Raw genomic sequence first — 13,062 nt, 5'->3', positions numbered from 1 at the left:
TAATTTTTGTGCATAGGATAGTCTCATCATCTTCTCCCCATTTCTTTAATTTCAAAATCTCTCCCTCCATTTTCAAAAATCTTCTTTGTGTGAACTATTTTTGCTATAAAATTTGACCATTTTTGCAAAGAGGTAGAAACTTTGGCCTTATGCCATTGCCTTTTCAAACTTATCTTCTTAAATCAAACTTGTAAATAAATTTAACTATACTTGACTTAAACTTTCAAAAAGCCAAAAATAACTAACTCATTCAAACTATTTTGGGCCTTTGTGTCTTTCAAACTTAAATTTTATTAAAATCAACATACTCATTTTGAAATTTGTAGCACGAACTACGAGGTTTTGATCCCTCATTTTTATGTTGGTATGTAGGCACGAGACCGAAGGTCTTGTCAAACACAAAAATATAATCAATGAATTCTTTTCTCATCCCCCCATTCTATTTGCTTGTAAATATCACTTTGTACAAAATACATATGCACACAAAAAGGGCTCCCTAGGAGTACCTAGGACACTTTGGGTGCTAACACCTTCCCTTTGTCTAACGAACCCCCTTACCCGTGATCTCTGACTTTTATTAGTTTTTATTTGAAAACTTCTTACTTCTTGGGTTTTGTTCGTAATTTTTCCCTTTTCCCTTGGAAACAATAAAAGCGCGGTGGCGACTCTTGTTAATTGATCTCTAGCTTGTCAATAGCTTGATGATCATGAATTTCCCACTACAGAAATTAAGTGGCGACTCTGCTGGGGAGTAGTCTCCAGTGGGTTTAGCCTACTTTTTGTGTGAATATATTTGTATATATGTGATGTTTGTATATATGTATGTATGATATAATCTGCTTGTTGTGCTTGGTGATCTCTGAGTGGTGAGATAAGTTCTAACCTGAACTTGAGTGCAATTAAGATAGGAGGATGGTATAGTCATGTTCGACCTGTGTGGAGTAGTCCTTAACAAGTTGGCTTGAGATCCATCTGCTCAGTCGAGACTCCTTTGGATTTGGAAATGTCACACAAGTATTTGTGGTTAGGCATTACTATTTCTAATTGGGTCTGAGAAGCTGGGGACCTTAGAACATTTAACCCATCTTGGCCTATTTAGGATGTAGTGCGGAAATTGTTCAGGTGTAGGCTTGATAACAATTGTTACACGATACTACACTCAGACGAGTTTCTCTTGAGAATATTATGGATCGATGAGTCAGTCATCTTAACCTGTAATATCCGATAGATGGAATTAAGACTCTGAGAACTTTTTAGAACATGATCTACAGGGTTTTATTCTTAGTTCACTCCTTTGGGATGGTTCTTACCCAAACTCCATGCTCGTGACTCACAACAAACCTTTGATTCTTGGTTGATCCAATCAAGTCTTGTCAATATCAATGGAACTTGGGTGTTGATAAGGTGCAAACCATAATCCACCAAAATGGATGATTGATCTTGACAAAGACTTGATTCATCCCTTGATCTTTGTTTGCCTTGTGTGTGATCCCTTATTTGTGATTGTTGCATTCATGCATTCATGCGCATCATAACATTCATCACACAAAATTTTCAAGGAACTAAGGTGTCATTTGCAAATATTTTCAGACCATGGATTATGGACGAAGGAACACTAAGAAGTACAGTTTCAGATGTCCCGACTTGAAATAGTTAAGGAAGATAGCATCTTTTGTATTAGATCCCTTGGACTTCTAACAACGTCATGGGAAGCTTCTGTCCATCTTGTTTGCTGATATGGTTGAAGGACTCTTGAGTGTATTGATGCAGTTCTATGATCCTCTATACCATTGTTTCACTTTCTCAGATTTTCAGCTTGTGCCCACCTTGGAGGAGTATTCTCATCTTTTGGGGATACCTGTTTCTAGTAGAGTGCCTTTTAGTGGATTGGAGGAGATTCCACGATCTAGTATTATTGCTGAAGCTCTTCACTTGAAGAAGTTTGAGATAGAGGCTCATTGGGTGAAGAAAGGAGGGTTATTTGGGTTGCCATCTGGTTTCCTCATCAAGGAAGCTACTACTTTTGCTCAAGCTGGTAGTATGGACGCTTTTGAAGCTATCTTTGTGTTGCTCATCTATGGATTAGCTTTGTTCCCTAACATTGACGGTTTTGTCGATGTTAACGCCATTAGACTTTTCTTGATTGGGAATCATGTGCCTACTTTGTTGGGTGATATGTATTTCTCTTTGCATCAAGGAATTCTAAAGGTGGTGGAACGATTGTCTGTTGCATTCCTCTTCTGTACAAGTGGTTTATTTCGCACTTGCCTCAGACGCCTGCTTTTGTGGAGAACAAACAATGTCTAAGGTGGTCTCAGAGACTTATGTCTCTCACTAATGATGATATAGTTTGGTATGACCCATCTTTAAGTAGTTTGGATATTATTGATAGTTATGGTGAATTCTCTAATGTGCCTCTCATTGGCATACAAGGAGGAATTAACTACAACCTTGCTTTGGCTCATCGTCAACTTGGGCTCCCCTTGAGAGACAAACCTAATAACATGTTGTTAGAAGGTCGTTTCTATCAAGAGGGTAAAGATCCCTAACATTTGAAGCAGAAGATTGTGCATGCTTGGCATAATGTGCATAGGAAAGGAAGATCCAAGCTTGGTCTGTGCAATTGTGTAGCTTTGGAGGCTTACACTCTTTGGGTGAAGAAGAGAGCTTTGGAGTTGAAGATGCCTTATCCTTATGGAAGACCTATGTCTGTTGTTGTGGTTGAGCCATTAACTCTCCCTAACCAAGATGTAGAGGAGTTGGAAGATGCACTTATCAAGATGAAGCAAGAGAAGGATATGTGGGAAGAGTGTTTCCGTGCTTTGAGCAAGAAGCATGAAGAGTTGTAATTGGAGTCTAAGGACAAAAATGCACTGATTGAGCTACTTGAAGACCGAGTGACAAAGAGACAGAGAGAGCCAGAGGTTTCATCTTCTAGCATGCCTCAGCCTTCCGTTGCTTGGAAGAAGATTGTTGACAAGCTTGTCCTCGAGAAGACTCAGATGAAGGCTTCTTTTGAGACCGATATCCATCGCATTCGAAGGAAGTACGCACCTTCTGCCAGATCTTCTAATATTGTTGTTAGGGATCCTTAGGATGACTAGTCTCCTTTTCTCTTGTATCTTTTTATTTTGGTTTCTGAAATTGTACTCAGTGTAATCCTTCAAATTTATGTAAATAAAAAGAGATTTTTGGTCACATCAAATTGTTGCAATTGCCACTTAATATATATATATATATATATATATATATATATATATATATATATATATATATATATATATATATATATATATATATATATATATATATATATATATATATATATATATATATATATATATATATATATATATATATATATTTTCAAATGATATAGTAAGTTCCTTGAAAATAAAAAAATCAAGCATTGCATTTCATGCATCATTTGCATAAACAGGTTTTTTCCAGGTGTCTGATTGATGTTCTTCTGTGCTTTAGCCAAGCTGACTCATCGGTACAATATCAGAGCTAATCATCATAAAATTATGGAGCACCTTGATCAAGATAACAGGGAGCTGAAGGACGAGATCGCCCGACTGACTGCCATGATGGAGTCAGTCCTTGCTGCTCAATGCCAAGCTTCTCCAACGCTTGCAACTTCTCCTGCGAGGACTGTTATTTCAGAAGTGGTTACCTCTACTGTTCCTGTTGCCACCACCCACTTCGCACCGAACCTGCCTGCCGGATTCCCTTGGGGAATGCCGCCCAATTTTGTGCCAGAAGGCTTTGTGCCTACCTTTGCTTCCATGCCGACATCTAGCCCGGTCATGTCCGTGCCACCTCCAGTTGTACACACTTTACCTCGCGTAGAGGATACCATCTATCATTCCGAACCGTCTGAGGGTCTGAATATCTATGAGAAGATGGATGAAATGAAAGACCAATTTCTTGAGTTGCGCAAGGAATTGAAAACACTGAGAGGTAAAGATCTGTTTGGGAAGAGTGCTGCTGAATTGTGCTTGGTACCCAATATTAAAATCCCGGTGAAATTCAAAGTGCCTGAATTTGAAAAATATAAGGGGAACTCTTGTCCATTTAGTCATCTTGTGATGTATGCCCTCAAGATGTCAACTTAGACAGATAATGACCAATTGTTGATTCACTACTTCCAGGATAGCTTGACTAGTGCTGCACTCCGTTGGTATATGGGGTTGGATAGTGCAATCATCCACACTTTCAATGACTCGGGAGAGGCTTTTGTGAAGCAATACAAGTATAATGTGGATATGGCGCCAGATAGAGACCAGCTGAGGTCTATGTCTCAGAAAGATAAAGAGACATTCAAGGAGTACACGCAACAATGAAGGGAGTTGATTGCCCAGATCACTCCTCCTTTGGAGGAGAAAGAGATGACAAAGATCTTTCTGAAAACCATGAGTTCATTTTATTATGAACGCATGATCGCCAGTGCCCCCAGTGATTTTACCGAAATGGTAAATATGGGGATGAGACTTGAGGAGGGGGTCCGTGAGGGACGTTTGTCAAGAGAAAAGGCGTCAACAAGCAAGAGGTATAAGAGTAGTTTTAGCAAGAAGAAGGATAATGAAACAAATGCAATTTCTAGTGGGAGGTAGAGGAGGCCTCAGATCCGAAGAAATCCACCACCCCGTCAACATCATCATCATTAAGTATCTTCCGTTATTCCAGTATTTTCTAATCAACAAGCAACACCAATTCAACAAAACATCAACATTAACAACAATAAACGCAACAAAGAACGAACACCTACACAACCAACAATCATCATCAACAACAGAATTTCGAGAGGAAGAAGGTCTCTTTTGACCCAATTCCTATGTCATATGCAGAGTTGTATCCGTCTCTGGTCCTCAAAAACTTGATTCAACCGAGGAACCCACCGCAGATCCCAGAACCACTTCCTTGGTGGTATAAACCCGAGCTTCGATGTGCTTTTCATCAGGGTGCACCCGGACATGATATTGAAAACTTTTATCCGTTGAAGTATGAGGTGCAAAAGCTTATGAAGAGTGGTATGGTGTCCTTTGAGGACCCCACGCCAAATGTGAAAGCTAACCCTTTGCCCGCTCATGGGAACTCTTCAGTGAATATGGTGGACGATTGTCCTGGTGAATTCAAAGTTTTTGATGTCCGGTTTATCCAAAGATCTTTGGTGCAGATGCACAAAGATATCTGTATGGTGAGTGACTGTTAACATGACCATGATGGTTGTGTTGTTTGTAGCGTGAACCCAAGAGGGTGTGATATAGTGAAAAGGGAAATCCAACGTCTGATGGATGAAGGCATGATCCAGATTGTTCAAACCCGTCATGTTGATGACGATGTTAATGTCATAGTGCCCATTTTCAAACAACAAGAGAGGTTGGTAATTCAGTATGATAGTAGCAGCAAAAAGAATGTCAGTCAAAGATCAGTATCGTCGTTGGTAATACGGTTAGCGGGCCCAGTCCCATATGCATCTGATAAGGCTGTACTGTATCAGTACAATGCTACGATGATAGAGAATGGTCAAGAGGTCCTGTTACCTACGACCAGTTCGGTGGTGAGCACTGCTGATGTAACGAAGGTGACCCGCAATGGTCTAGTATTTGGACCGGTGTTCCCGAAGAATAAAGAACAAATAAGTGGTGGTAAGAAGGCGGAGGTGCCTAATGTAGATCCAGTTGGCTGTTCAAAAGATAAGTCTGGTGCATCCAGCAACTTGAAAGCCAATGATGATGATGAGGTACTCCAATTGATCAATAGGAGTGAATTTAATGTGGTTGAGCAGCTGCTCCAGACTCCCTCAAAAATTTCTATGTTGTCTCTGCTTTTGAAGTCCAAAGCGCACAGAGAAGCACTGAAGAGAGTTCTTGACCAAGCATATGTAGAGCAAGATGTTACTGTGGATGAATTTTATCACATTGTGGCTAACATCACTTCATGCAATAATCTGAGCTTTTGCAACGAAGAACTACCCGATGAGGGAAGAAACCATAACCTGGCTTTGCATATTTCAATGAACTGTAAGGAAGATGCTTTGTCAAATGTGCTTGTTGACACCGGTCCGTCACTCAACATGCTTCCGAAGTCAACTTTTTCAAAGCTATCTTACCAAGGAGCTCCCATGAGGTACAGTGGGGTGATTGTCAAAGCCTTTGATGGCTCGCGCAAAACGGAGATTGGTGAAGTGGACCTTCTAGTCAAGATAGGTCCGAGTGATTTTTAGATTACTTTTCAAGTAATGGATATCCACCCGGCCTACAACTGCTTATTAGGAAGGCCATGGATTCATGAGGCAGGGGTTGTTACCTCCACTTTACACCAGAAGCTCAAATTTGTCAAGAATGGCAAGCTAGTGATTGTGGGAGGAGAGAAAGCGTTGTTGGTTAGCCATCTGTCATCTTTCTCGTATGTGGAAGCTGAGGATGAGGTTGGAACTCCGTTCAAAGCCTTATCTATTGCTGCTGAGAAGAGAGTTGGGGCACCTATGTCCTCGTTGATAGATGCTCAGAAGATTGTTGAAGAAGGTCCTGTTGATCAGTGGGGGCGCATGATAGAGGTCTCCGAAAACAAAGGCAGAACCGGTCTAGGGTTCCAGAAGGGCTCGTCAATTGCAAGATCTGAAGATATGCAACTCAGCTTCTGTAGCGGAGGGTTCATTCATGGCAATGAACAACACTTAGCTGCTTTGCTAGAGGATAGCGAAGAGGAAGACTGCGCCAATTTTGTAACGCATGGAAGGACATGCAACAATTGGATTGCCGTTGATATTCCTATTATTTTGCATTGATCTAAGTAATTGCTTTTATATTTTTAAAATCCTTCTCCTATGCCTAAGGGAGAAGTGAACATTGTTCGGGCATTTTAAATTGATCATCAATAAAATTAATTCTATTCATCCACATCTTTGATGTTTGTTTTACTTTTTGCTTTATTTTGAAAATGGTAACCACAAAAAAAAAATAAACAATATAATTGTCCATCTGCATAATATTTGGTCACAAATTCACTTCTCTAAAATCAAAATATCAAATCATTATGCAGGTTGGTTCCTAACCCCATTGAATACAATGATCCTTCTCCTTCTCCAAATTTTGAATTCCCTGTGTTTGAAGCCGAGGAGGAAAGTGATGCAGAAGTGAGTGATGAACTGTCTTGTCTTCTTGCGCAAGATGAAAAGATTATTCAGCCGTTTGAAGAGCAGATTGAGCTAGTCAACTTGGGTTCCGAAGATAATGTGAAGGAAGTCAAGATTGGGTCTCGATTGTGTCCAGATGCTAAGAAGGGGTTGATTGATATTCTTCGAGAGTATTCAGATGTGTTTGCTTGGTCTTATCAAGACATGTCTGTTTTGGATTCTGAGATTGTGGAGCATAGATTGCCGTTGAAGCCAGAATGCCCGCCAGTCAAGCAGAAGTTGAGAAGAACGCATCCTGATATGGCTGTGAAAATCAAAGAGGAAGTTCAGAAGCAGATTGATGCTGGTTTCCTTGTGACTGCTGAGTATTCGCAATTGGTGGCCAATATTGTGCCTGTGCCGAAGAAAGATGGAAAAGTCCGCATGTGTGTTGATTATAGAGATTTGAATAAAGCCAGTCCGAAAGATGATTTCCCTCTGCCACACATTAATATGTTGGTAGACAATACTGCTAAATTCAAAGTCTTTTCGTTTATGAATGGATTATCCGGATATAATCAAATCAAGATGGCACCCGAAGATATGGAGAAGACCATATTCATTACACCCTGGGGAACATTCTGTTATAGAGTGATGCCTTTCGGTTTAAAGAATGCTGGTGCAACTTACCAGAGAGCAATGATTACTCTTTTTCATGATATGATGCATAAAGAGATTGAAGTATATGTCGATGACATGATTGCTAAATCAATTGATGAAGAGGAACATGTTGAGCATTTGTTGAAGCTATTCCAGTGTTTGAGGAAGTATAAACTCCACTTGGATCCCAATAAGTGTACTTGTGGTGTTCGTTCTGGTAAGTTGTTGGGCTTTATTGTCAGCGAGAAAGGTATTGAAGTTGATCCTGCCAAGGTCAAAGCAATACAAGAGATGCATGCGCCCAAAACTGAGAAGCAAGTCAGAGGTTTTCTCGGCCACTTGAATTATATTTCCAGATTCATTTCACACATGACTGCCACATGTGCGCCTATATTTAACCTTCTTCAGAAAGATCAAGAAAGCATTGGACCAAAGATTTCCAGAAAGCATTTGATAGTATCAAAGAATATTTGCTTGAACCTCCGATTTTGTCTCCACCTGTTGAAGGAAGACTGTTGATCAAGTATTTGACTGTGCTAGAAGACAATATGGGTTGTGTTCTTGGTCAGCAAGATGAGATTGGGAAGAAAGAATTTGCAATTTACTACCTTAGTAAGAAGTTCACCGACTGTGAGACTCGGTATTCAATGCTTGAGAAGACTTGTTGCACATTAGCTTGGGCTGCTAAGCGTCTGCGTCAGTATATGTTGAATCATACCACTTGGTTGATATCCAAAATGGATCCAATCAAGTATATATTTGAGAAACATGCTTTAACTGGGAGGATTGCCCATTGGCAGATGTTGTTATCAGAGTATGATATCGAATACCGATCTCAGAAAGCGATCAAAGGTAGTATCTTGGCTGACCATTTGGCTCACCAACCAATTGAAGATTATCAGTTAGTGCAGTATGATTTTCCAGATGATGAGATTTTGTACTTGAAAATGAAAGATTGTGATGAACCATTGCTAGAAGAAGGGCCAGAACCTGGTTCCCGTTGGGGCATGGTATTTGATGGAGCTGTTAATCAATATGGAAATGGCATTGGGGCGGTGGTTATTACTCCTCAAGGCACACATCTACCATTTACAGCCAGATTGACTTTCAAGTGTACAAACAATATGGCAGAATATGAAGCTTACATTATAGGGCTTGAAGAGACCATGAATCTCATAATCAAGTATTTGGATTTCTTCGGTGATTTGACTTTGGTTGTGAATCAGATCAAAGGAGAATGGGAGACGAATCAACCTAGTTTGATACCGTATAGAGATTATGCGAGGAGGATTTCAACTTTCTTTACAAAAGTTGAGTTTCATCATATCCCTCGAGATGAGAACCGGATGGCATATGCTCTTGCAACACTGGCATCAATGATCGTATTGAAATATTGGAATGAAGTTCCCAATTTGTCTGTGATGCGTCTTGATAGGCCAGCTCATGTGTTTACTGTTGAAGAGATCAAAGACGAGAAGCCGTGGTATTACGACATCAAGTGTTTCCTCCAAAGTAAGATTTACCCACCTGGAGCATCTTTGAAAGATAAGAAGACTTTGAGAAGATTAGCCGATAATTTCTACTTGAATGGTGATATACTGTACAAGAGAAACTTCGACATGGTTTTGCTCAGACGCGTGGATAGACACGAAGCAGACTTGTTGATGACTGAATTGCATGAAGGTTCTTTGGTACTCACTCCAATGGACATGCAATGGCAAAGAAGATGTTGTGAGCAGGTTACTATTGGCTGACAATGGAATCTGACTGTTGCAAACTTGTGAAGAAATGCCACAAGTGTCAAATTTATGCTGATAAGATTCATGTTCCTCCGACACTATTGAATGTTATCTCTTCCCCATGGCCCTTCTCCATGGGGGGAATTGATATGATTGGGATGATTGAGCCCAAAGCTTCAAATGGACATCGTTTCATTTTGGTGGCAATTGACTACTTCACAAAATGGGTTGAAGCGGCATCGTATGCAAATGTAACCAAGCAAGTTGTTGTGAGGTTTATCAAGAACCAGATCATATGTCGTTATGGTGTGCCAAGTAAGATCATTACTGATAATGGATCGAACTTGAATAACAATATGGTGGAAGCTCTTTGCAAAGATTTCAAGATTGCACATCATAATTCTTCTCCCTACAGACCCAAGATGAATGGGGTTGTTGAAGCTGCGAACAAGAACATCAAGAAGATTATCCAGAAGATGGTTGTCACATATAAGGATTGGCATGAGATGCTCCCATTTGCTTTGCATGGGTATCGTACATCTGTCCGCACTTCAACAGGGGCAACCCCTTTCTCTCTTGTTTATGGAATGTGAAATTCTAGTAACAGACTATCGATGTCACACTGGATGTTATGACATCCAATTCTGCGCCGACAGGTAATGTATGCAGAAAGTAAATGTAAAAATCAGTAAATGACACAGAGAATTGTTTACCCAGTTCGGTGACAAACACACCTACTCTGGGGGCTACCAAGCCAGGGAGGAAATTCACTATAAGAGGTATTAATTCAAGACTTAAACCACCAGTTTAATCCTATCACTTAAGACCTACCCAATGCAATTTTAATCTCGACTAAGACCTGAGTACCTACTCACTCCCCCTCAATCACAGCAGTGATTACAACCATTAAGAATTTTAAAGTCAGTGGTGAAGATATACTTCAAACAACTCTTGATTGTGCTTAAAAGCTTTAATCAAGAAACACATCACTCACGCTTAAAAGCTTAGAGTGGCACAACTATTACAACTCAATAAACACCCTAGTCCAATGCAATCATCTAGGTGATAATTGCTTGGCTCACAAGTAAAACCTAATTCAAGACACAATGAAATTACAACAATGATCTATAATGATATATTGAATTCTTCACGCTTCAAATCACTGAAAAGCTAAAAGTAGGATTGCCATCCTTTTATAATGTGGTACTTGGGCCTTAAACTTGAATTTCATAAAATTAGGGTTAAGCAAGTTAACCTAATTTCCACACATTAGGGTGCTAACAAATAGGCTATATGCTAGGTCTCTTAATTTTAGAACAGCTGTTAGTTTCCTGAAAATCAGCCTGAGATAAATACTGAAACATAACAGAAAAATTAGCCTATAGTTTAGCATCTGCTGTCAGGGATGAATGTCATAACATTCAGTTTGACATCCAGAAAATGCTGTCATGAATGAATATCATAACATTCAGTTTGACATCCAGTAAATCCTGTATTAGCTAATCCTGCAGCATACTACTTAAGCATGTCATGACATCAGTCAAGACATCTAAGTACAGTAAGTGTTTTAACATAAAATGCAGCCAATCAAAAACATCTACAAACTCCCCCTTTGGCAAATTTTTGGCTAAAACAACTTGGCATCACAACAGAGTTCACAGCAGCAGAAAGCACACATCTAAGCAGAGAATCAAATTAGCTAATGCACTTAGCAAACATAGAAGTTAAACTTCAAACAGCAGCAGCACAAGAGAAGATCAAGCAGAGAGCCAACAACAACATAACCTCTTATTTAAAGGACCTTCAACTTCAAAGAAATCTGTTGTCCTGGGGTACAAGTGTTACTTCCCCTTTTTGTCAAAAATGTTGCCAAAGCAACACTTAATATTACAGACCAAAAAATAAAAATACAAGCAATTATTAGAAACACAAGACATGTTCTAGTCATCTGACTCAGAGTCAGCATCATCATTTGTGCCATCATCAGGACTGGCATCTGCTTCTCCCTCTTCACCTTGTCTTTCAGCTTCTTCTGCAACAGCAGCAGCTTCACCAAACTCTCCACCATCAGCTAGCACATCACCTTCAGGTTTCTTTGAGCATTGCAATGACAACAGCTTTACCTGGTTGATTGCTTACACGTGATGTCTCACCTGATGTCATGACAATGTCAGGGACATGGGTACCTAGGAACAACTTATGATTGAAAGACATAGGGCTGTCTCTTTTCTTCACAGAATCATTCTCAGTTAAGATGTTTGGAAACTGATTCAAAATAATACCACAGATGAGAGATGGAAAGGCTATAGGACCTTTCACACTGAAGCTTCCTGCATGCTTCAAAGTTTGATCAAAAATATAGGAGCCATAGTCAAATTTGGCTTTGGTTCCAACAACATATATAAACTTTCCAAGCATTACAGCAACTGTAGATTTATGATTGGTGGGCACCCAATTAGCAGCTCCAATCTTGTGCAATATTGCATACTTGACACTCAGTTTACTTGCCACCAATTTTCCTTTGAGAGGCCACTTCCTTACCTGATTAGCAGTGATGACTTGACAGATTTTGTTGTCAGTCACCTCAAGCTCAGGTTGAGCTTCATCAGGCCTTCCCAAATACTTGTTGATCACTGAAGGAGAGAAATTTACACACTTGCCTCTCACATACACTTTCCTGAATTCCTTAGACTTGCCATCAGCACATTCTTCAGACAAATTAACAATAAATTCCTTTACCAACATATCATAGCACTTTGAAAACTGAGTCACAGTCTTCATTAAACCAGCCTCTTGAATAAGATCCATAATATCCTTACAGTCTAGGACATTCTAAGCTAATTCCCTTTCCAAAGACAGCCTCTTCTGATAAACATATTTCCACCTGTTTACACTTGAAACAAAATGAAAAGATATGTTGTCAATTGGTACCTCAGGGACACTAGCTGCAAGCTTACTAGTGGTTGGCTTCTTCTTTGACAGAATGTCAGAGACATTACAAGGAACATCTGAGTCAGACTCAACAACAGCAAACTTGGCCTTCTTTTTCTTGGGCACCACTTTGCTCCAAGATTTGGTTGGACCATGAACTTTCCTCTTGAGGGAACTCTCGACTGCCACCGTTGTCTTGGAAGAAGTTGGAACATCAATCTTCTTTCTGGGGGACCTTTGAGCTACAGTTTTCTTTTCTCTCCTAGTCCTAACCCTTTTGGCTATGCTAGGGAGGACAGAGGACAACAGCTCATTATCAGAAAATTCCTCCAGGTCTACTGTTTCAGCCTCACAGTTAGGGTTGTCACTGACATCATGAGTGACATGAACTTCCTCACCAACGACATTATCTAAGGGTTTGTTAACATTTGACTCCTTATGAGCATCAGTTTGCTCAACATCATCAGAGTTATTCTTTGCTAAAGACTCAATATTTTCTTGATCAGCAACACTATCAGGTTCAATAGTGTTCAAGGGAATGGAAACCCCAGGGACCTCATGATTTCTAGACAGTATTCCAGTCACTATAGTGGCAATGGCATTGTGAACATA

At 39.9% G+C, this 13,062-nt stretch overlaps 1 protein-coding gene across 1 annotated transcript; it reads right to left on the bottom strand.

The window, feature by feature from the left end:
• Positions 1–11,459: 11,459 nt before the first annotated feature.
• Positions 11,460–12,327, bottom strand: LOC127096911 (uncharacterized). The gene is made up of 3 exons (XM_051035447.1): positions 12,103–12,327; positions 11,673–12,060; positions 11,460–11,602 (listed from the first exon to the last, which is right to left on the bottom strand). The coding sequence occupies exons 1-3, from the start codon at positions 12,325–12,327 to the stop codon at positions 11,460–11,462; spliced, it is 756 nt and encodes a 251-aa protein (XP_050891404.1).
• Between the last annotated feature and the right edge of the window lie 735 nt (positions 12,328–13,062).

The sequence above is a fragment of the Lathyrus oleraceus genome, chromosome 1, assembly GCF_024323335.1.
Source record: "Lathyrus oleraceus cultivar Zhongwan6 chromosome 1, CAAS_Psat_ZW6_1.0, whole genome shotgun sequence".
Classification (NCBI taxonomy): domain Eukaryota; kingdom Viridiplantae; phylum Streptophyta; class Magnoliopsida; order Fabales; family Fabaceae; genus Lathyrus; species Lathyrus oleraceus.
Note: the sequence above shows the minus strand (reverse complement) of the source record. Positions and strands in the feature narration are given on the sequence as shown.

Excerpts from the sequence above, each read along its gene's own strand:
- LOC127096911 (XM_051035447.1), bottom strand. The coding sequence starts at position 12,327 with ATGGATCTTATTCAAGAGGCTGGTTTAATGAAGACTGTGACTCAGTTT. Across the intron at positions 12,061-12,102 it reads AAGCTCAACCTGAGCTTGAG|GTAAGGAAGTGGCCTCTCAA; the intron begins GTGACTGACAAC and ends ACTGCTAATCAG. Across the intron at positions 11,603-11,672 it reads TGACATTGTCATGACATCAG|GTGATGTGCTAGCTGATGGT; the intron begins GTGAGACATCAC and ends AGAAACCTGAAG.